The sequence below is a fragment of the Sturnira hondurensis genome, unplaced genomic scaffold (assembly GCF_014824575.4).
Source record: "Sturnira hondurensis isolate 20B ecotype Veracruz unplaced genomic scaffold, ASM1482457v3 Scaffold0002532, whole genome shotgun sequence".
Taxonomy (NCBI): Eukaryota; Metazoa; Chordata; class Mammalia; order Chiroptera; family Phyllostomidae; genus Sturnira; species Sturnira hondurensis.
In genome coordinates, this window is record NW_028075163.1 from 144,727 (window position 1) to 165,434 (window position 20,708).

A 20,708-nucleotide genomic window follows, 5' to 3' on the forward strand; every position below is an offset into this window, starting at 1 on the left:
TCATAGCCCCTCACACAAAATGTGAGAACTCTGGTTTGTGGGAGGGGAGTAAGGAAGTTTCATATCAACCACCCATGGTCATATTTCTGCTAAAATAATTGTCAAAGTAGAGCTAAAAGTTATTCTAAAGTAGCTGTTTGAGCCTAGGTCTTTGAACTAATGTAGTTTGTACAACAACAAAAAAATTCTGTATACTGAATATCTCTCCCTGTCTGTCACTCAATTCTTGAGATAATAATACTTTAGGTGTTAATAAGTGTGTCTGTAATGTAACTAATGAGTATTTCTTTGGAGTTAACAAAGTGATAGGTAAGAATAGAGTTATATAAAGTTATGAGTTGGTTTGGGTGAAATAAAGTTTGGTATATATACATACCCACTGCAATGTCTAACTCCCACAAATTCCCCCACAGATATTCATAGAAACTGTGGGGACCTATGTTTGGTAACTGAAGGCCAGAAATTTCCTTGAAAAAAAGAATAAATTCTTCCTTAAATGACATTGTAAGTACTTGTCATCTCAACATTCTCATTGATACCTTCTCCCTCCATCAAATTAATCATGACTTTGTTTTAAGACTTATGAGCTTGTTTATATCCCAAGGCAAAACCTACTGATGAAAAAATGTGATTAGCAAAACTGTGAATTAATGAGAAGAAATAGATACGGTCAGTACCTTCTTCCATCTTTGTCCTCCTCACTATCCTACCATGTCAGTCTTTAGCTCTGATTGGTACCATCTCCAGAGCATCTACCAGAAGCTATCTAGTCTGTCTGAGTGGAATAGGTAGCCTCCTTTTCTTTCTTCTGCTATGAATGAGGCCTAAGGGACTGATGAAATAGGCTTTCATATATTTTGGGCAAAAATAGTCACTTTCTATTTGTATTCTGACTTCATTTTATAAAATGTGAATGTCCCAAGAAATAAAATAATATTATTTTATTTGGTTGAAATTTTATCATCAATTAGGAAGGAACTTGTGACTAAAGTTAAAATGCCCCCCAAAAGTGAAGTCTATGTCTCTATTACATATAAATCAGAGCAGGGAAAGAACCATGTAAGCCAAGAGATAAAACTATATAGTAGATGTTATTGATGTCATCAGTGCCTTGTCCAGATCACTTTAAAGAACTGTACATCTACCCCTTGTGCCTGTGAGTATTGGCTGCTCATTGCTCACATTTGTAGCTTTCTTTAAATTATTTCTTCTCAACCCAATTGGAATTGCCTCATGAAGATTGCGGCCCCTGGTCCCAAGAAAGAAGGGTGTAGCCATGCACTGACCATCTTGCCTTCTAAAATTCAACTCCAGATTAGGTTGTCTCCTTGCTTTTGTCCTCTTTGTCTTTCTGCTTTTCCTCATTTCTTGCCATTTTCATGAATAAATTACATACATCTGAATTCATGTCTCAGGCTTTGCTTATAAGGAGTCCAACAAAAGAACCTTACAACTCTCATTTCTTTTCTATTTTATGAATAAATTTCATTGTGAAAAGTCAATGGTTATATAAAGAGAGTAACTATTATTACTCTTATTATTATTATTATATTATTATAGTAACTATTATTAAAAATGGGTAACTATTACCCATTCTTATCTTCTTATCTTCTATGACATCTAAGTAACAGTCTGAATACTACATATTGAATATGGATATGAGTGCGATGGTAAGTTATACCCTGATTTCAACTGTCTATAAAAAGGGGAAGGGTTTACAGAAACTAGTTACAGAAACTAAAGGACACATGGACAAAAACTCAGGGGGGTGGAAATGGGAGGGAGGTGGGGAGCACTGGAGGGATGGTCTGGGATGGGAGTAAAAGACAGAAAACTGTACTTGAACAACAATTAAATAAATTAATTAAAAAATTCAACATGTGTCCTTCAACTTCTACTCCACCCACAACTTATTTTATTCATGTTAATGTCATGAGGTAGGCATTATTATTACCGATTCATACATGAAAAATCTAGAGACAAAACAGTAAATAGTATTTCCAAGGGCATAAAGCTTATAAACAGCATAGCTATGATTCAAATTAATTTTCTAATTCCAAGGCCAGTATAAATTGTACACTACTGAAATAGTCTATCTTGAATGGACTATATTTTCTGCCTTGCACTTCACTATGCTTATAGAAGCAGTAACTACTTCCTTCTTTTCAGAATGTGTCTTTCTTCTATTATAGAAAGGAGCAGGGGGGGTGGAATGGGATGGGAGTAATAGACAGAAAACTGTACTTGAAAAATAATTAAATAAATTTAAAAAAAGAAATCTTGTTCTTCATAGGAGTTGATATTTTCTATTATATCTCCAAATCCCTACTGCCTGTCAAGTAAAACCAGTCAGAATCTTTTTCAGGATTTTTCAAAATGAAATCATGAAAATAGTTAATGCTTTCATTGTGGTAGAAGAAGTAAAATGAAATCTTTAGAATTGTTAATAATCATGTTTTCCATCAGATGAGTGATCTCATGCTATAATAATTATGTTGAGTAAATTATAAATAATAAAATGAAACATCTCCAAGGACTATCAAGTCCTTGGTTCCATGATTTTGGGAAGCTCAATGGCAAGGAGGGAAATTCAACTTTCTCTGATTTCATAGTCTAATAAAATCCTCCCTTGTTATTTTGTTTAAAGTATTTCAGCTGAGTTTTAGTCACTTATAGCCAAAGTACCACTAATAAGTATACCATCTTAGTTGATAGATATGTGAATCTGCTCTAACTAATATTTAAAAACTGCAAAGAGCTATTAGATAGTCAGCTGCCCATTTCCCCAAAATACAGAATATGAAAACTAAAGCATGGGAGGAAAACAAGTCTGGCTGACCATTTGGTCAATGATTTATGAAGTGATTTGCTCTTGTTTGAGAAATCCATTTTTATTTGAGAATAGTTGAGGAAACAAATACATTGAGAAGAGGCTGTAGGGTTAAAACAGAAACAGAACAACTGGGGAGAGATTAGAGGAGAACCTCTATCTACACAGAACAACTAGAAATAGCTGAAATCCACCTAGACAATTATTTCTCTTCAAAATCCATTTCATCAGTCAACACAAGTACATGATTTCCTTGGGTGCATGCTACTATCATCAGAAAATTTAGTTTCCTGTAGATCTAATATAGGCCTTTCTGTGGTTAAATGCTAGGTATTATTATCAACCTATTTGCGATAGCATTTCCCAAGAACCACTAACAGACATGTTTTGTATGTATAAGTAGGGTAGATTTCAGAGCGGTCCACTGGACCAACATACCAACACATCAGTGAATCTCCTTCATACAGAACAATCTGGTGAAGTATGTAATTTAGCTTATAATCACTGAAAACCAAAAAGAACTTGCATGAAAAAGTGATAAATAAATTCACTGATGGGCTATTGATATGAAAAAATAGCATAGTTATAGGAAATTTATTGTATATAAGAATTTACACTAGAAAAAAGTCTTTACAAGTTATCAGTCTCTCTTTTCCAAAGAATGTTATAATTATATAGCATGAGCTTGAAAAGATAATTTCCATAAGGATATTGAGTTTGAGTTAGGAAATGAAAGGTTGAGTGTGCTTTTCTGTGAGTAGAAAAATCTTTAAAAAGATCAGAAAAATAATGACAAATATTAGAGATACTTTGAAAAACTATGATATGATCAAATAAATCAGCAGGTTATTTCTCCTCCAAATACAAAATTAATTTATTCTAGGTGGAAAGCAAATGAGTTTCATTCAGTTAATTAGCAGATAATTGCTGGGTTCTGTCTCAGGAGTATAGGCTTTTATAGAGCAAATTAATGGTGAGGTATTTAATGATAGTTACTAAATATTAAATTAGATTCTCAGAGTGAATAAAATGTATAAAGGGCCCAGGGGTCTCTCTCTGCAATTATAGAATGTAAATCAATTTTTGTTTGTGGTTTAAATCCTGAGACAGTATCATTGCTATGAATAAGCTTATACACAAAAATTTATTTTTACAGGATATTTAGGAGTTTATGTCCTGAGACAGTAGGGCTTGTCATCAACCTGACAGGTAGCAGTGGCAATGGACAGTGAGGAAGCACCATAAAAATAGGTAAGATGAGGTGAACCCTCCAGAGGCAAAATTTAAATGGTGGTGTCTTCACAGACTAGTGTGAAATGCTGAAGGTTGACATACTAAAATCAAACTCCATAGAAAAAGAGAGCCTGTTAAATGTCAATGCAGGCTTGCTCAACAAATAGCAATATCTCTAGGCTAAAGACTTTCCTGAATCATTACTGAAGATATTTAGATGCTTGACTGTCACTTTGATCTTCATCATATGTAATAAGAAATAGGAATGGGACTTCAGCTGTGTGGCACCAGATCCAGATCCAGAGCCAAGGATTGGTAAATCCTGGAGAAAATATTTAAACTCAAAAAATAAGATATTTTTAATAATGTGACTACATGAATATCTTTTAAACATGTAGTCTCATTAAGATTGAGCTCTGTGGCCCTAAAGGAGATAGGCATTGACTGGATGACTCTTCTCAGGAAACACTACATCAAAGGCTTCCATTACATGAGGTGGGAGGTCCTTCCAAATCTGAGGACTAATGTGGCAGTGATTCCATATTTTACAGGCAGTGCAGCCAGAAATATGAAGGAAATGAATATGGTTTTGGGAGAAGTGTTCATGACAGAGCCATATGTAAATGGCTGCTTCCTGAAAAGATAGACACTGTTGGTGCTTCTCCCACTTCCTCCAAAGACCCCAAACCTGGTGGCTTTGAGTGTTGATCGATAAAGACTGTTATTAAAAAGCTGTTGCTTTTCCTGTTCTCTAGAGACTTGTCCTTTGCCTCACTAGGAAGTTACTCTAACCTTGGGGCATTGTGCCCATGACTTTCCATTTTTTCTAGGGAAAGTAGTGTTGCCAAGAATGGTGTACATAAGAAATAGGAGAGTTACGTAGGTGAGAGGCTAAATCTACCTTCTGATATATGAGAGGACATCTTGGAAAATTTGTAGATTATCTCAGGTGCTTATTATTTCCATCTTATTTTGAGTTCAAAATATGGCCCTTGTAAATCGTCACCCTTAAATTTGTACTAAGTACAAAGGGTTTTCAGAGACACACAAGGACGTTTAGACTCAAATCATTTCCAGAGCTTATCTCTTAATATTGACTTTCTAAATCCTACTGAGTTTCAGAAAGATGTATGAGCAGAGGGGAGTTCGGGAGGAATTTAAAAGAAACTAAAATGTCAAAAGCCAAAGTGTGACTTATATGGTTGACCACATTGCAAATACTCTCATTTTAAAGTCTCACAGTTGGATTAGGCTGCAGGATAAATTTAGGAGACAAAACCCAGACAAGTCAATAGAGTCCCTGAGATCTGTCTCTTCCAGAGTGTGTATATACCCTTTCTGCTCAATTACAAATTATCAGAGAAAGGCAAGGATGGTAAGAATCAATGTCCATGACTTCACCTTACTATAAGATAGTTAAAGTGAAAGATTTTTTACTTGACTTGAATTGGTCTAGCAGCAAGAACTATGACCTCTGGGTGAGAATGACTAAGAGACAGATGAAAGGCTCACAGTTTGAATTTATTAGCAATTGCACTCATTTGTGTAAAGAAATCTCTTCAAGAATATGTATGTCAAATACTGTAACAAATGATCTCATTTGAAACCAAGGCAAGGTGTCAGGAAATGATCAAGCTTCATCTAAGTTTACTGAGTTTACTTGCTCCAGGATTCAGGAATAACAAAGTCAAATGTACTTTTGATGATATCTTATTTTTTGAGATGGAAATTCAAAAAGACAAAGATAATTTGCAGCATAAATTTCATCTCTTAGCTAAAGCTACAATTCTGTTTTCTGTCTGCATTGAAACTGTGGGGGTACAGGACACAGCTCTGCAGGCTCACCTCCTTCCCCCAAAGAGGCCAGGAAAAGAAATCCCAGAAGCTTAATTATCTACAGGCATAGGGACCCTGGAGAACCATTTTTCTATACAGGTAACTTCACCAATTAATGTTATCAGTCTTCATAAGTAACATTCCTGCCATGTTGTACATCAAGACCCAGCAGTTTCTTCCCTTAATTCCTGGTGCCCCAGGTAAGTCTCTGGTTGCCATGTTAGAACAGAATGTGGATAATAGAAAGGAAGATAAAGATGACTGCTCTTCTTGGACTCCTCTGCCTCCATGCTGATGTTGCAAGAAGATAGATAGAAAACTGAAGAAAGCTATTTGTCTCTATGGATTTTGTCCAGTGTAACAGATAGCAATGTAAAAGTTTGACTTCCTAGAAAATACTGATTCTCAGAGATAAGTGGGGTTTTTTTGTTTGTTTGTTTTGTGGGGGACATTGGTCATGAGTGGTTACTTGAAAAATCAAGAGAACCAGGCTGCTAGCAAACTTTCTGGTTAGCCCACAACTTACCAGAATATTTTTCCTATGACATAGTTGTTTTCCAAAGAGGCAGGAAGGAGAGAGAGACTGATGTTGAGAATGAGTGTGCAGGCGGGGTTATCATGATGCCTGTAAGACTCTACATTTCATTTTTCCTTCCTCTAGGTTCTGTTCTTCGTGTTCAGTATTCTTTCTCTCGTATCTTTCTGTGTGATATTACTGCTATCTCTTTCCTCTTTTCTGTGCCTGTTGCCTTTAGTGGTTTGACTAATTCTCAGTTACAGGACAAAACTGTGTTTGTATGTTCTTATCCCAATGCCTATCCTTAAGACTTGCTGTTCCCTAAAACAATCACATCCACAGATGGGGAAAATTGGAGTCTAGAGAGCCTGGTGGTAGCACATACATAGGTATTTGGTGAGTCATTGGTGACTCTTAACTGGATGTTGTATGAAAAGACAGTGTATGGATCAGACAGCTTACATATCAGACAATTGTGTATTGCAGTTAGTATTATTTGCAGGGTCAATGCTGTCACATAAAACATTTTAGCCACCAGCATACCAGCCAGGCAGTGCATCAGCATATTGATAGTAATGCAATTTAATTTCATAAAGGGTCAGTATGTCAAAATCTGTCCTTTCTTCCAGGAGAATTACTGTTCAGTGCAGCAGTTGGGAAGATATACAATGCTAGTGCTGGAATGGGAGAACATGCATGTTTCAATTTGAATGAGTTCATTGAGAAACTGGTAATAGAAATATGAAAGACAAAACATTTTGTGTGAAGTTCTGTGTTCAAACCTGAGTGATACAGGAAATACATCTGGGACTTAAGGAGGGCAAAGGTAAAGTGAAGGAGAAGATTGTAATAAATCCAGTAAAAGTGTAATGGGTGTACAAAGGAGGGAGTAGGAGAATGAAAGGATGGAGATGACATACAGCTGAAACTAAGGTGCATGATCAAAAGAGGCAGAAATAATCAGAGGTACCCAGCCAAAGTCACCCCAAATTAGCTGGCCCATGGATGTGAAAGAAAAACCAGTTTGTATTGTTGTAGCCATTGAAGCTGTATTGGGTTTTTCCATGTGGAAATTTTGTGGCAATAGCTAATGACATAGTAACTAACTCACATAAACTATCTAAGTATCAGTGTATTATTTGTAGTTAGATATGAATAATAGAAATCCCTACTGCCATAGTTTTCTTTTACTCTGTAATAAATAACCAAAAGCTGTGCTCTTTAAATCAACACTTGTTTATATTAGCACAGCTCTGTCAGTCAGAAGTTTAGTCAGCTTGACTGGGTACTTCTTTTAGGCCCTCTGTTTAAGCCCCAAATGAAAGCAATGGTTGTTCTTGGGTCTTATATGAAGGCTCTAGAGAAGAATCCACTTCCTGAGTCACTCATATTGTTGGCAGAACTGTTTCTTGTAGCAATAAATCTCAGGTCCCTGCCTTTTCTAGAATGTGATAAAATTAGAATCATACCACATGCAGTCTTTTCACATTGGCTTCTTTCACTTGGTAAGGTGCACATCAGTTTACTTCATGCTTTTTCATGGCTTAATAGTTTATTTCTTTGTAGTGCTGGGTAACACTTCTCTGTTTTTGTATGTTTAAAGATTTTACTTATTTATTTTTTAGAACGAGGTAGGGAGAGAGAAAGAGGGGGAGAGAAACATCAATTTGTGGTTGCTTTTTGTGCACCCCCTGCTGGAGACTTGGCCTGCAACCTAGGCATGTGCCCTAGACCAGGAATTAAAGCAGAAACCCTTTGATTCACAGGCTAGCACTCAACCACTGAGCCACACTGGCCAGGGCTGACATACCAGAGTTCATTTATCTGCTCATCTAATGAAGGACATCTTGTTTGCTTCCAGGTTTTGACACATGTAGATGTAAATTTTCAACTCCTTTCTATAAATACCAAGAAATGCAATTGTTACATTGTATGTAAGAGAATGTTTATTTTTGTATGAAGCTGCTAAACTGTCTTCCAAAGTGACTGTATCCTTTTGTGTTCCTGCCAGCAATGTATGAGAGTTCCTGTTGCTCCACATTTTCACCTCTATTTGGTACTGTCAATATATGGGATTTTTTACCTTTGTAATAAGTGTGTCAATGTCTGCTTTTTTACCAGTATATGCTCTGTATTTAGCACAAAACTATGAAATTTTAGTAAGAAAAAAATAACAGATGACTGAGTAATAGAGGCAAATCTGATTGTCTTTAGTTAAATTTTATTAACTGAAAAAAGTAAGAGTCATTTGTTACAGTGTTATTAACAATAGTCAAGATCTGGAAACAGCCCAAGTGCCAATGAGTGCATAAAAAAGCCATGGTACATTTACACAGTGGAATACTACTTGGCCATAAAAATGGAACTCTTCCTTTTTGCAACAGCATGGATAGACCTGGAGTGTGTTACGCTAAGTGAAATAAGAAAGTCAGAGAAAGACAAGGACCATATGATCTTACTTGTATGTGGAATCCAATGAATAAAATACACTGATGAGCAAAACAGAAACAAAGGTATGGACACAAGGAGCAGACTGACATTTGTCAGAGGGGATGGGTTGGGGAACTAGATAAAAGAAGGTAAAGGAATTACGAAAAGACATAGAGTGGTAATAGCCAGTGGGAATCGGTGGATGAGGGTGGTGGGTAAAGGAGGGGAAAATCGGGATGGAAAGAGATTTTACTTGTGGCCATACACACACGATGCAGTGTGCAGATGATATTTTGTTGAGTTGTACACTTAAAACCTGTGTGGTTTTGTGAACAATTGTCACCCTAATAAATTCATTTTTCCTTTTAGTTGTTGTTCAGTCTCAGTTGTCCTAATTCCCCCTAAACTTCTCTCTCTTGCCCCACCCCAACTCTCACAGTCAATCCCTACCCCATTGTCCACATCTATGGCCCTTTATACATGTCACTATAAATCCAACTTTGAAAGAAAATGAAAAAAGTCACTTTCAAGTTTCCAAATTCTGTAGTCTGAAGCCAAATGCAATACTTCCCTGAAACAGAAAGTTGGAAATTCCATTAAGTTTAGTAATATAAAAATCTCATGAAGTCAGACAATACTTGAAGTGACTCTGAGTGGTAGTCCTCTGTATTTGCATAATACTTTATCCACAGAGAGTATCATAATGTGAAATTCAATTCAAATAAAGATGTCACAAGCCAGGGAAAACTTATTTTTTGTTCCTCAGAGATCATGAAGTGTGTGCCCTTAATGCTCATTTTTGTAGGCACCACCAACTTCTATTTATTTTAAATAAGTGAACACATAATATGAATGGTGAATCCAAAATGAAAGTACCAAATTACCAAATTCTTTCCTATAACGTGAAACATGTTTACAATAGAGATGAGAAGAAACTAGAAGACAGAGCTAAAACTAGGACTTTCAATTTCATTTGAGATCTGGTCAGACAATTGGTTAAGCATTAGCAGAGGATTCTGACCCAGGTCATGAGTGATTAGGAAATATTGGAGTTAGAGAACTTGGATGAGAAATTTATGGAGGGTTACAAGCTGAGCATAATTCTATACAAAGCCTGGGATTTCTTATTTTTTAAATGATATGGCAAAAATAATTTTATAGTCTAGAGGTGTTCTATCCACTAAATACTGGATTTTGAAACATTAATCCAATGAAATATAAAGTATATCACTCATGATTCTATACTAATTGCATTTGAAATGATATTTTGGATATTAGCAGATTAAATAAAACACATTATTAAAATTAGTTGTTACTCTTTCTTTTTTACCTTTGTTAAATGTACTAGAACATGTGAAATGATATGTGTGACTTAAATTGTATTTCTACTGGACAAGTCTAATTTAGAAAGACCTTATTTTTGTTTGTTTATTTCAACACAGGAGTCTGCCATGTGGTCCAATATCAGTGCTGGCCCTTTTCTACTGACTGGCTTCCCAGGTCTGGAGATATTTCATCCTTGGATTTCCATCGCCTTCTTTGTGGTCTATATCTCCATACTCCTTGGCAATGGCACCCTCCTCTTTCTTATCAGAGAAGACCACACTCTTCATGAGCCTATGTACTACTTTCTGGCTCTACTGGGAGCCACAGACCTTGGTGTGACTTTGACAACAATGCCCACTGTGCTTGGTGTTCTGTGGCTGGATCACAGGGAGATCAGCCACGGAGCCTGCTACTTCCAGGCCTATCTAATCCATTCACTATCAATTGTGGAGTCTGGAGTCTTGCTTATCATGGCCTATGATCGTTTCATTGCCATCTGCAACCCCCTAAGATATACCTCCATTCTCACCAATGCTAAGGTGGTGAAGATAGGTCTGGGGGTTCTAATGAGAGGATTTACACTTATTGTGCCCATAATCATCACCCTCTCTAGATTCCCCTACTGCAGATCCCATGTCCTTTCCCATGCCTTCTGTTTGCACCAAGATGTGATGAAACTAGCCTGTGCTGACGTTACCTTCAACAGACTCTATCCTATAGCGCTGGTCTCATTAACTGGCTTCTTGGACTCCATGCTTATCCTTATCTCTTATATCCTAATCCTTAAGACTGTTCTGGGAATTGCATCCCATAAGGAGCAGGCAAAGGCTCTAAACACTTGTGTTTCCCATATTAGCTGTGTTCTGGTTTTTTATGTCACTGTGACTGGGCTAACCCTCATTCATCGATTTGGAAAATACGTGCCACATGTAGTGCATATTATCATGAGCTATGTCTACTTTCTCTTTCCCCCATTCATGAACCCAATAATCTATAGTATTAAGACCAAGCAGATCCAAAATGGTATCAATCGCCTTCTCTCTTTCCATAGAACTTTACCTTGATCTCTTTACTCAGGAGGTTCTCCCCATTGAAAGATGAGTTTCTTAGTAGAATTACCTATATGGTGCCAATGTGTCTTAGGATCAAAAGAACTGGCATTCCCACTATTTAAAAGACATAGGACTGTTGCTCTGATTTAGTCCCTTGCCTCATCACATCACCAACGACATTGACCTTAATTCTTTTGCAAAGGATTGATAGATTGATTTGTTTCTTTCTGTCATTTTCTACTCTGGCAGAATCACTTAACTTAATGGTTACCAGTGATACTTTCAGTTATTACAGTCTATACAAGGAAATGAGAATGAAATAACTTGAGAGAGTTTCTAGCACTGTGTGGAAAACAGTGTAAATATTTCCTCTGTGCTTTTCAGTGTATCAGAGGTGATGAAGTGTTTAGACAACAACCCCTGGTCCTGCATGGCATTAGAGAGGACCAGAAATAGAAGAGAGTAAGGTATTCAGACAAAGCCAGGTCTTGCTGCCATGAGATGCCAGCATGATTAGATGCCCCCCAAAGATTAGTGAGAAGACTTTGAGTTGATAATATCTAGTGCCTTCCAACTAATGAGATGAAGACTCCAAATCACCTATAATAAAGTTTCATGTCTTGCACACCTGAAATTTTGTTTTGTGTTCTGCAAGTCATAACCTGTACATATGCTTAATAAAAAAGTGATGCAAGTTATAAAGCATTATAATAATATGTTTGCAGAGGCAACATTTTATCTTTTTCCCCTAGAGTGAGAGTTTGGTAATAAACTGCCTTCAGGAAATAGTATAATTTTATAGTTTTGAAATACATAAGGTATTTAAGGAAAGGTGACTTAGAGCCTGTCATGCATTTTATTCCTTGTAAAGTCAACATGACCAGCATCTGTACATCAGCCATGCATGAAGAAAAGTTCTGTTTTATTTGTTCATAAAGAGGGAAGAAGGGCTAGGGAAAATTTTTCACTTTAAGCAAAATTATAGAAAATGTGTTGACAAATGAAATGTCAATATATTCAATGAACAATCAGTCCAGTCTGGCTGGTGTGGCTCAGTTGGTAGGAGTGTCATGCAATAACCAAAAGGTTGCAGGTTTGATTTGTAATTAGGGCACATTTGGGAGGCAACCAATTGATACTTCTGTCTTGCATTGAAACATCGATGTTTCTCTTTTTCCCTTCCTCTCTTCTTCTCTCTCTAAAAACAAGTCTTGGGGGATATAAATAAATAAATAAATAAATAAATAAATAAAATAATCTCATAACTTTTTTTTATTTTAAGAAAATGTATGTCCCTATATGGTACTGAGATCCCTGGGGTGATTTTTATATTGTATAACCAAAAGATTACTTGTAAAAATTTATTTCTCCATTGAAAATAGTTATTTACAAGAAAATTTTTGAAAACTATTTATTTGGATCTCTTTCACTGTTGTCTGATATCATTCTTAATTCACGCTTGTTTTTCTCATTTTAAGTTTCCTACTGATTTGATGAGAGAGAGCAGTGAGTAGATCAATTGACATGTGTAATTCAGTCATTTCGAAAAATATTAAAAGAAAAATGTATAGAAGAGCCTAAAAGCAAGAGGAAATGTACACTTAAAAATTTGTCAGGCAACATGATTAAGTCTAACATAACACTTGTATCTAGTTGAGTAATATCTGGAAAGTATTAAAAAACAAACCATGAAATAGACAAGGTTATTCTACGTTTATAAACTATTTTAAAAAGATGTAACAGTCATGATCTTTATTTTATTATTATAGAAATATGTAAACAAAATCATCTAAGAAATGTGAAAAGATAGTTTGAGAAATGGAATCAATTCTAATTACTATATTACTTTGTATAAAATTATATTCTTTCAAGTATATTTTTTATCCCAAATATCCCTAGGTAGAAGAAACAATTTATACTAGATATAAAAAAAGCATCCAATTACACTTAAAATGGATAAAAATGGTAATAATTTTTATACATTTGGATAGAGGGAATTTCTTTGTGTAAAATTGTACTTAGGAAATAAAGAAAATTGTAAAACAAAATGGCATCGTGTGGCAGAAAGAATGTGGCCTTTGAAAAAAACACTTCTGTCACTTTTGTGATCTCGAACAAGTCATTTAAGTTCAGAGCCTCAGTTATCTCATCTATCAATCCAGAATAACAAACTGTATGTGGTAAGAATCTTTCTCTGAGGAGTTGAGGAAATACATATTACTACAGGCACTCATATGTTCTATTAATTATATTATATTATGACCATAAATATCAGCAAAGAACAATATTCAAAAAAATTGAACTGTCACAATAATCAGGAGGGAAGAATATTCAGCCAGTAGAAAATTATTAAATATATGATGATCCTTTTATATGATGAAACAGATAGCTGATAATAATAATAATAATAATAATAATAATATGATGTACACCTAAACTAAAACAAAATACCATTGAATGTAATCTGTAATTTAAAAATAAAGAAAGAATAACACCACTAGAAATTTTAAATAGCTTTTGAAAATTATTGTATTCCTTCTGGCTTTTTCTCTCAGTTACACCCACTACAGAATTCTCCCACAACACCAGGGACTCTAGCCCACTGAAGCTTTTATTTCTGATTCCTTCTTGTCTTCATTTACCACTAAGTAATGGTAATATATTAGTATTCAGTTCTTTAGAAACTATCATGTCAACATCCTTTTTTTTGGCTTGTTTTAAAATCTATCTTAGGCATTTCCTTCTTCCATATTTTTCTGAGAAAACATAACAAAGCAGCAAAATTACCCCAGATAAGGCTCTTAACATTTTCTAGGCATTGTGCCAACAATTGCATAAATTAATTAATATAATCTTTATCATCATTCTTAGTAGTATTTATTTAATCCTAGCAATAATGCTTTCAACAACTTCTGTCATCTCAATTTTAGAGATGAGGAAGCGGAAGTAATAAGTATTTAAAAACACTGGGCCTGTAAGAAGTAGAGTTAGAGTTCACACTTGGGTAGACTGGGTCTAGAGCCCAAGCTCTTAACAGCCAATTGTAGTAATTTGAAACAAAGTTTCCAATCTAATCAAATTTGATCTAATTACTGATCTTTCTCAAATCTCTTCTGCCTGTGTACTGTTTTCTAAACTCAAGGCACACATGCATAACTGCCTAGAGACTTTTCTACTGAACTACTCACAAACACAGAATGCCCTAAATTGAACGTGTTCTCTTGATTCTGTTTCCAAATCAAGAGTGCAAAATGTTTACTGCAAAAGTGACAACAAATAACCCTTGATTACTTAACAGGGTCTTTTTTCCTCTGCCATCTCCATTTGGATAAATGGAACTGCCCTCCACTCAGGTAAATCACAAAGGCAGATATCATTTTTCACTTTACCTCTCCTCAAATTGCAAACATCTCTTCTGAATCATAGAAATCTCATCCAATTCTATCTAACCCTGCTAAGAACACCTCATCACATCCATATCCAACACAGTTTCTCACCCAATTATTATGATTGTATTGTACACTTCTCCTCACTCACTCTTCAGCCTTTCCAATGTGTTCCTCATACTGTAGCCACAGCAAATTTGTAACTGATTGAGGGTGACCCCATCCCCCTTACTTTATACTCATTGCTCTTAGGATAAAGTCCAATTTCTTACACAATTTGTATCTGATGTGACTCTGCTTCCATACATTCATTTTGTGTCAAGTCTTCCCAGATGATTTTTTTAGGTATACCAAATTTTTATATTTGTCGTATTTATTCTTGCTTTTGGCCTGTGCACATTTTTTCTCTCTGTTCTACCATATTCATACCATTCTCACTGTTCCAGTTTCAGGTTAAACCATGTTTTCTCTGAGAAGTTCGCCCCAACCCCAAACATTTTTATGTGCTCTCCTTAACGTGTTTCCACCTGTACAGGAATAACAGGGCTCTGGAAACTTAGGGTAAATATTTTCTTTCTAGTACCCATGCACTCTTGTGTTATGTTCTGTGAAAAAAAAAGTTCTTTATTGTAAACCTGACACAAACTGGTCAATGAGTTAAATATAATGTAATTGTAAGACAAACATTGACTGTCATGCACATGGCTATTAAGAAATTTACTGATGTTCTCCTATGTCAGAACTTACTTTACCCCAAAGAAGCTGAAAAAAACAAAAATGTAATTGGAATTCATAAGTTCTAGGACCAAGAATGGAACAAGTGACCCCTGGGATGAACTAAAATATGTTTGGCATTTCAAGGACACAATGGAAAGGACATGCATAGATTTCTTAAATCCCAATGTTGAGGATTCTGGGTGTGGGGAAGGTGTCACATTAGCAAGTCCTGATATTCCTGCCTCTGCCAGCATTTGAATTCCCGGTTTTCTTTGTACTATGGAAAACAATTTAGAAAACACTTGAAAGTCCTAGGACATTGAATGGCCCAGCTTCTCCTAGAGAGACGAGAGAGGGTAGCGAAATCAAGGAGTCTCCTGAGTGGCTATGAAGCTGAAATTCTGGGGAGGGGGGTGATTGCTACATGTATAGCTTATTAATGAGGCCTCTTGAGGAGGTTATGCAAGGGAATCATCTGGACTAAGTCTACAAATAGGGCAGCAGTGGGACCCTGTTCCAACAAGACCTGAGAGGGTGGATGTGAGGGACAGAAATATGAAATGATGGTTTTCCCTTCTGAGAGCAGATGCAACCAAGGAAAGCAACTTTTAAAGGTTTTCCAAAGGCCTCTATAGAAGAGCTATCGCAGCTTATATGGGAAACACTATAGCCCAGATTTTTTCTCTTTTCAGTAAGTGTATTAAACAAATCGTGCTAGAGTTGGCTTTTGTATTCTGGACCCTTAGATTGGCATTAGGATCACTGTGAATGCCTTAAATGAAATGTGACATTATGTACTCACTCATTGGTCTTGATGAAAGTATAATGTTTTCATTAGATTCCAACATCAGACTGTGTTTACTTATAAAAGGCATGGGTAGTTATCAGTGAGACTCAGCAGGATACATCCCCAGACCCCTATGGGGGGACTCTCCTCCACCCCATTCAGGAGAGATGAAAGAGCAGACAAGAAGGAAGAGATATTATATTGTCTTCTCTGGTCAATTGTTTATTTGGACTTTATGATTGTAGGATGAATTTACAATTCACTATTTTGAGGTCTACCTTTTTAAGCCTAAAAACACTTTCAGGGAAAGAACAACATTTGCATAATTATTATAATTTAAACCCTTATATGACTTACATGTGTTTTAATTTTAAAGATCTTCCAGGATTGGTATTTCTATCTCAGTGAGCACCATGTTCATGCAGATGTAACTTCAGAGAGTTTTGTAAAGCAAGAGTTAGACTCTTTGTGATTTATCCTGGTTCTGATCTACTTCTGACATTAAGGACATGTTATGGAGGAGGGAAGCATTCTTTTGCTTAAGATGCAGACCTGCCTTGATGCTTCTGAATGTTTGGTGAAATAAAACTGCAGCCCGAAAGGTAGTAGTTCCTTTATTTTGGGTTGTGGCAACCAAGAAAATGAAAATAGTGGGCATCTTTAGGCTGTAGGAAGATTATAATATGAAGTCACATAAGCAACAGCTCCTTGGGAATGAAGTGTCGGAGGAAGAGGAGATAGAGCTAAGTGAAAACATAGAGAAAGAATCTGAACATACAATTATGTCAAATGATTTGGGAAAGGACAAGAAGAAGAAAGAGAACCAATGAATGACAAAGAAGGAATAAAAATAATTGTGTGAGAATATTTAGAAGGAATAATGACATCAAACAGGTGCAGGAATAAAAAAGCATTTATCCCCAAATATGGACTAGATAGGACATGTTTGGAGCAGTGCTTCTTTGATATTACTGTGCACTCAAGTCACCTGGGAATTGTGATAAAATGCAAATTTTGATTCAGTGGTTTGGAAGTGGAAGGCAAAGCTGCATGTCTAGCAAGTCCCCATACTTGTTAGTTGGGGCTGGTTTGTGACCCATACTTCTTTAGCCAGTCTCTAGAAAAGGGTAAACTGTTGGAGCAACAAAACAATTAGAAGTGATGGTGATGCTTGTGTTCCATAAAACACTGACATTCAATTTCAAAAACAAAGAAAAAGTGTGTCTAACTAAAAAGAGTATGCATTTTTAACTGCAAAAAAAGAGAATCAATATCATAATTAAATGTTTCTGAAAAGTTAACAATTAGAGCAAGAAAGCAACTAGGTACAATTATCCATTTGTATTTATTTATGTTTGTTATTGTTATTACTGTTGCTGCAAAAAATTTTAAACATATGATACATGCAATAGTAAGAGCTAATGTTTTAAGAAAAGTTAATGAAAGTATTTCTTTTACCTTGAAAAAATATTAATCACCAAACTAACATTTTTTCCAGTTAGGAAAAGAAAAACAATCCTCATCTCAAGTAATACCTGAAAATCTCTAGTAATCATAGCAATTAATTATTTTCAACTATGGAGATTGTGACTGAGTCTACCATGATATTTTACTACTGAAATATCTGGGTTCCTAGATTGAAGACTTCTAGAAACTTCCTCTGTACCTGTGGATATACTATGTGGCCCAATATTAGTGATGCTCCGTTTTTGCTGACTGGCTTCCCAGGCCTGGAGGCCGCTCATCACTGGATCTCCATCCCCTTCTTTGCTGTCTATTTGTCTGTGCTTCTTGGCAATGGCACTCTTCTCTACCTCATCAAGGAGGACCACAGTCTCCATGAACCCATGTACTATTTCCTTGCCATGCTGGCCGGAACAGATCTAATGGTGACATTAACCACGATGCCAACAGTAATGGGTGTCTTATGGGTGAATCATTGGGAGGTGAGCCACGGAGGCTGCTTCCTGCAAGCCTACTTTATTCACTCTCTTTCCATCGTAGAATCGGGTATCTTGCTTGCCATGGCCTATGACCGTTTTATTGCCATTCGCAATCCCTTGAGATACACTTTCATTCTTACCAATACTCAAGTGGTAAAGTTAGGGATAGGGTTTTTTATGAGGGGTTTTATATCCATTATACCTTTAATCGTGCGTCTTTTTTCATATTCATATTGCCACTCTCATGTTCTCTCTCATGCTTTTTGTCTTCACCAAGACGTCATGAAACTTGCCTGTGCTGACATAACTTTCAATAGAATTTACCCTGTAGTTCTGGTTTATTTAACATTCTTCTTAGACTGTTTGATTATTCTTTTCTCCTATATCTTAATTCTTAAGACTGTCATGAGCATAGCCTCTGGTGAAGAGAGAGCCAAAGCCCTCAGTACCTGTATTTCTCACATCAGTTGCGTCCTCGTCTTCTATGTAACTGTGATTGGTCTGTCATTCATTTACAGGTTTGGGAAAAATGTGTCAAAAGTGGTCCACATTATAATGAGCTATGTCTACTTTCTCTTTCCTCCTTTAATGAATCCTATCATTTATAGCATCAAGACCAAACAAATCCAGCATGGCATTCTCCGCCTTTTAGCTAAACGTAGATTTAGAAGTTAAACTCTGATGTGAATGATTGTCCAGGAAACAAAGTGGGGATCAGAGATTTTGCTGAATTGAGAGCAAAGATATTTCACAAAGTCTCAAAACCTCCTGTGGCAGCCTCTACCTCTTCAAATGATATGATGAGATTTATGAGGCTCTTTAGGGGTCTGCTCTTGACTTCCTTGATTTTCCATTTGTTAATTTTGTGGGTTGATTTGTTTGTCATTAGGCTGTGTTTTTCTCCCTAAATTCTAAGTAGAGGGTAAAGTATTTCTAATACTTATGGAAGATAAAGTACAATCTGATATTATGTTTTTTGTATTTTAATTTTGTTTGCTGTATTCTTTTACATATCTATCTTTAAACTTCTCTACTTATTGTTCTAGTAGGGTGCTCATACTATCCTAATTTATTTGTGCTACTATATTATGATAAATGAATCCTAGTAAGCCTTCAATATTATAAATATTTTCAGTTTTTGTATTTGTGTGTGTATATATATAATTTAAAATGTTATGTATAAATGGTTTTAGTTATATTTGTTTCATTAAGATTTGGGAGCCATTTGATAAAGGTCTTTCTACTTATGTCATATTCAATTATTTATTTTATTATATTTTGCATAATTTCTTTTTACACATTCCAATTTATAATAGGTTAACATTTGGAAAGAAGCCAATCAGTCCTCAAGGGACTGAAGGAACTTGCATAAGTTCTTCATAAACTAAAGAACTTATGACACATGGACATGAACTAAAGGGGGGAATATGGATAGGAGAGGGTGTGCAGGGTGGAGGGAAATGAAGGGGGGAAATAGGACAACCATAATAGCATAATCAATAAAATATATTTTTAAAAATTGCATACATTACTGGAGATTTCCCAGTTGTAACATTGAGATTGTTGCCTTTCTTAGGATAGTTCCTGTTTTTTATCTACCTGATAAAGTAGCATTCCTTTCCAAAGCATACCTAAAATAAATAATAACAATGTATTCTCTACTCTTAAATTTCCATTAATTTTTGTTTTTATAAAAGAAAATTTATTTTGGAATATATATATATATATATTTCATGTATTTCACCCCCATTTCATATATGTATATATGAAATGAATGTTATATATGTATAACATTCATTATACATTCATGATATATATATCATGTATATATATATATATATGAAATGAATATTACATAGAGCACTTATCCATGAAAACTACAACCTAGCCTTTTAATCACTTCTAGATTAACTTCATTTTAGTATATGTGGGAAAAGAGAGGTTTATTTTACACCCACAGGTGAATCTGTCTGTTGGCACATGGCTCACACACAATTGGGGCCAGAGATCTCCTTGGCACACTGCTGGTCGGCACGTGAATGTAGAATGAGTGACTTCTTTTAAGTTACCTTTGCACACTGCTCTCTGGGAGGGACTGAATTTCTCCAAACCTTGTCAGAGGAAGGCCAGTGTTTAACTCTCAATGAGATAATCTCATTCTTTCATTCCTGCCTCTTCCCATATGTGAGTGTCATGTCCTTGCTCCAACTCCCCACACCCTCAACATACAAAGCAGAATGATTCAAATATAGTATTAATAGCACTACTACTAATAGTTTATTATGGCTGACACTATGCACAAGGCACTACTCATACAGAAACTCATTTGACATCCACAATAACTCTGTGAGTCAGGTACTATTTTTACCCTCTTTGTACAGATTCACAGACTGAAGCACCCAAACACTAAGTAATGTTCCAAGATTAAATAGTTTGAAAATAGCAGAAAGGAAAATTCAACCCAGACTCTTTTCTATTATGAAATAATAATGAGAAAACATATTCAAAGTCTCAATTATTTGATCTGAAATAAAATATGGTTTGAAGTAAGAGAGACTACAATCAGCCAAATACTTTGGTGTCTATTAATCTTTTGACAATGTAGGTTTTAATCATAATAAGCACAATAAATAATGCTTCTTTATGCAGTG

At 35.6% G+C, this 20,708-nt stretch overlaps 2 protein-coding genes across 2 annotated transcripts; both read left to right on the forward strand.

The window, feature by feature from the left end:
- Positions 1-10,297: 10,297 nt before the first annotated feature.
- Positions 10,298-11,953, forward strand: LOC118982898 (olfactory receptor 51B2-like). Its single transcript, XM_037040048.1, has one exon. It carries the CDS (start codon positions 10,298-10,300, stop codon positions 11,234-11,236), a length of 939 nt encoding a protein of 312 aa, XP_036895943.1. The 3' UTR covers positions 11,237-11,953.
- Positions 11,954-17,793: 5,840 nt separating this feature from the next.
- Positions 17,794-18,732, forward strand: LOC118982899 (olfactory receptor 51B2). Its single transcript, XM_037040049.1, has one exon. It carries the CDS (start codon positions 17,794-17,796, stop codon positions 18,730-18,732), a length of 939 nt encoding a protein of 312 aa, XP_036895944.1.
- The last annotated feature ends 1,976 nt before the right edge of the window (positions 18,733-20,708 follow it).